This window comes from Myotis davidii, unplaced genomic scaffold (genome assembly GCF_000327345.1).
Source record: "Myotis davidii unplaced genomic scaffold, ASM32734v1 scaffold415, whole genome shotgun sequence".
NCBI lineage: Eukaryota > Metazoa > Chordata > Mammalia > Chiroptera > Vespertilionidae > Myotis > Myotis davidii.
In genome coordinates this window covers 5439872-5443666 of record NW_006287951.1, presented here as the reverse complement: position 1 = coordinate 5443666, position 3795 = coordinate 5439872, and the positions used below count along the sequence as shown (strand labels likewise).

The window sequence follows — 3795 nt, the reverse complement described above, 5'->3', positions numbered from 1 at the left end:
CTGGGGATGTGCCTGCAACCAAGGTACATGCCCTTGACCGGAATCGAACCTGGGACCCTTGAGTCCGCAGGCTGACGCTCTCTCCACTGAGCCAAACTGGTTAGGGCTGTTTGTATTTTTTATTTACACTTTATATTTTTGTACATGTTGTTAGGGGTCAGCCATTTTTAATGATCTTGGGACCACAAACCAGTCTTTGGAGCATTCTCTGTCCTACTTGTGACTTTACTTATGGTATGACCATGTTCATTATAATCTTAAAGGAGAAGAAAACCTTTAAAAAAAAAAGTGTTATTCGAGAGCATTCCAGTACTTTTTGTGTATGTACTTAGCTGTACTATAAGTAGTTGGTTTGTATGAGATGGTTAAAAAGGCCAAAGATAAAAAGGTTTCTTTTTTTCCCTTTTTTTGTCTATGAAATTGCTGTTTATTTTTTTTTTTGGCCTGTTTGATGTATGTGTGAAACAATGTTGTCCACAATAAACAGGAATTTTATTTTGCTGAGTTGTTCTAACAACAACAAAAAAAAAACTGACAGGATTAAAGACAGAATAGGAAATTCAACAATTATAACCGGAGGTCTTAATACTTCACTCTCAAAAATTGGCAGAACAATTAGAAAGAAAATTATCAAAAATAGAGAACATTTAAACACCACTATTAACTAACTCAACCTGACATATATGAAACACTCCATCCAAAGACTGCAGAATATATATTCTTTTAAAATACACAGGACAGACCACATTCTGGGCCAAAAAATCAGTTTCACTAAATTTTGAAAAAGAGTGAAATCATACAAAGTATGTTCTCTGAATGCAATAGAATTAAGCTATAAATCAACAAAAAAAAACTTTTGGAAATTTTCTAAATATTTGTAAATTAAGCAACACACTTCTATATAATCCAAAGAAGAATCCACAAGGAAATTGGAAAATATTTTGAACTGGGTAAAAAGGATTTTAAGAAAATATTATAAACATCTTTATGTGCCCGGCTGGTGTGGCTCAGTGGTTGAGTGTTGACCTATGAACCAGGAGGTCACAAAGTTCAATTCCTGGTCAGGGCACACGCCCCGGTTGCAGGCTCAATCCCAATAGGGGGCATGCAAGAGGCAGCTGATCCATGATTCTCTCTCATCAATGATGTTTCTGTTCCTCTCTCTCTCTCTCCCTTCCTCTTGCTAAAAAAAAAAAAAAAAAAATTTAAAACCACATCTGTATGTCAACAAAAGATGAGTTAGACAAAATGGGAAAATTCCTAGCCCTGGCCAGGTTGCTCAGTTGGTTGGAGCCTCACCCTGTGCATCAAAAAGTTGGTGGATTCAGTTCATACCTAGATTGCAGGTTTGATCTCCGGGCAAGGCATATCAACGTTTCTCTCTCACATAAATGTTTCTCTCTTTCTCCTCTCTCTCCCTCTTTCTCTAAAGCAGTGGTTCTCAACCTTCCTAATGCCACGACCCTTTAATACAGTTCCTCATGTTGTGGTGACCCCCAACCATAAAATTATTTTTGTTGCTACTTCATAACTGTAATTTTGCTACTGTTATGTATCGTCATGTAAATATCTGATATGCAGGATGTATTTTCATTGTGACAAATTGAACATAATTAAAGCATAGTGATTAATCACAAAAATAATATGTAATTATATATGTGTTTTCCAATGGTCTTAGGCGATCCCTGTGAAAGGGTCGTTCGACTCCCAAAGGCAGGGGTCCTCAAACTACAGCCCACGGGCCACATTCGAATACAAATATTGTATTTGTTCCCGTTTTGTTTTTTTACCTCAAAATAAGATATGTGCCGTGTGCATAGGAATTTGTTCATAGTTTTTTTTAAACTATAGTCCGGCCCTCCAACGGTCTGAGGGAAAGTGAACTGACCCCGTTTAAAAAGTTTGAGGAGCCCTGCCCAAAGGGGTCGCGACCCACAGGTTGAGAACCGCTGCTCTAAAGTCAATAAAAAATATATTCTTGTGTGAGGATTATAAAATAAAAATGGACACATTCCTATAAAAACACAAATTACCAAAACTGATTTCAGAAGAAATAGAATGTTTGAATAGACCTACAATATTTTTTTAATTGAATTAGCCATTTAAAATCTTCCCACAAAGCTCAGTCCAGCCCTAGCTGGTTTGGCTCAGCGGACAGGGAGTTCACAGTGAGGATTCACAGGGCACGGGGCAAGGATGAGCTCACAGGTGAGGTGCTGAGGTCTGGCTAGCTGGCAGCAGACAGGAGGCGGCGCCACTGGGTTCAGAACCCCACCACTGGCCAGGCCAAGAGCCTAGAGCTCCTCCTGGAGTCCTGGCCAGCTTTCAACTCGTCCATCTGCCCCTTACACCATGGCACCTTCACCCTCCCTCTCCTGAATGTTGCCCCCATTAGTCATCGAATGTGGAATGTTCACGAATGGAAGACAGAATTCTCCAGGGCCAAAGCGATTCTTCCCTGCCAGCTCCTCCCACCACGGCGCCCTCTACCCAGACACCGGGAACACAGCAGCTGTTCCCATCGCCTGGCAGCCTGGGTGTAGGTAGCAACCGCGTGCACCTTTGCCCGGCGGGGACCGCCACAGGGTCGTGCCACTCGCGGGGAATTTCCGCCCGCACGGACAGGGAGACAGGAAATCAGGCCGTAAGGGCAGATGCAGCCTGTAGTGCTGGCAAAATCCCAGTGCAGCCCGGGAAGTCTGAGTTCCCTTACGACTTCGTTACTAACAAGCAGGGCCTGACCAAAAGCATAAACCACCCCTGGAACCTGACAGGGGTAGAGGGAAATATTTCCTTCTCCTCCGTCACCACATGAAAGAGTTACATATTACAAAGTCCGTGTTGGGCGTTTACGCCTGTCAACACCAGCTAACGCGTTGAGCCACACCTTCGCTTTTGCAGTCACGTACGCCACGCACGCCACGCACGCCACGCACACCACGCAGACACACCTTTAACCGACATTCTGACTAAAGCCCGGATCCTGCATCATCTTAAAGTGCCGTTTCCCATTTCAGCCCAGCTCTGCTGGTTCCGGGCTCCGGGACGAAATCCTTCTGCGTGGCATTTTTATCTGTACATTGGGCTCAAAACAGATACCCTTCGCCGCTGTAGTTTAGGTCAAACTTTTCTGTTCATGGTAGCATAATAATGACGATAGTACTACACTGATATATATATAGTCGTAAGTTGATCGTACGGAGACTATTAACACACTCCATTCTAACACGGCTGAAAGGACCTGACAGTAATTTACAACTTAGGCAAACAGAAAATAATGATGTAACCCAAAAACTCACCCCACTATTGCTCCAAAAGAGACACGCGCAGGTCACTAGGGGATGGGCCTGGGGGAAGATGGACTTCCCTGTCGGTGTCCTGGGACAGCGTTCTGTTGGTGAGACTAGAAACCTAATCGGCGTTCGGGTATAACGTCTTCCTAATCCGCATCCGGGTGATAATGTCCTCCGCATCCGAGGTCAAATCAAAAACCAACAGGAACTACACTGGACATCAAGCCTAGAGCATCACGGTTGTCCGGCCCTTTGGGGCCTCCTCACAGTGACTTACCAACCACAGCCGCGGATATTGGGCGCCCAAGTTGCCACCATCTCCTCGGGGCGGAGCCTCGGGAGGGGCGGGGCTTAGCCAGAACCTGTGATAGGCTGGTTCCGGGTGCACGGGCACGCACGCCTGGGCCAGCGGGGGCGTATAAAGATTCGAAGCCCAGACGCAGGTTCCCACCAGCCAGACTGCAGGCCTCCGGGTAGGACGCCCGGGAGCTCCGAGGACTAG

General features: G+C 45.1%; 1 protein-coding gene across 1 annotated transcript in view; it reads left to right on the top strand.

Annotated features, from left to right (window-relative positions):
* Window positions 1-2957, top strand: part of LOC102764908 (prothymosin alpha) — a 3411-nt gene extending 454 nt beyond the window's left edge. Inside the window, exons 2-3 of the mRNA XM_006759842.1 lie at window positions 2396-2539; window positions 2902-2957. Coding sequence (XP_006759905.1) covers window positions 2396-2539; window positions 2902-2957 — 200 coding nt within the window. The remainder of the gene's footprint in view (window positions 1-2395; window positions 2540-2901) is intronic.
* The last annotated feature ends 838 nt before the right edge of the window (window positions 2958-3795 follow it).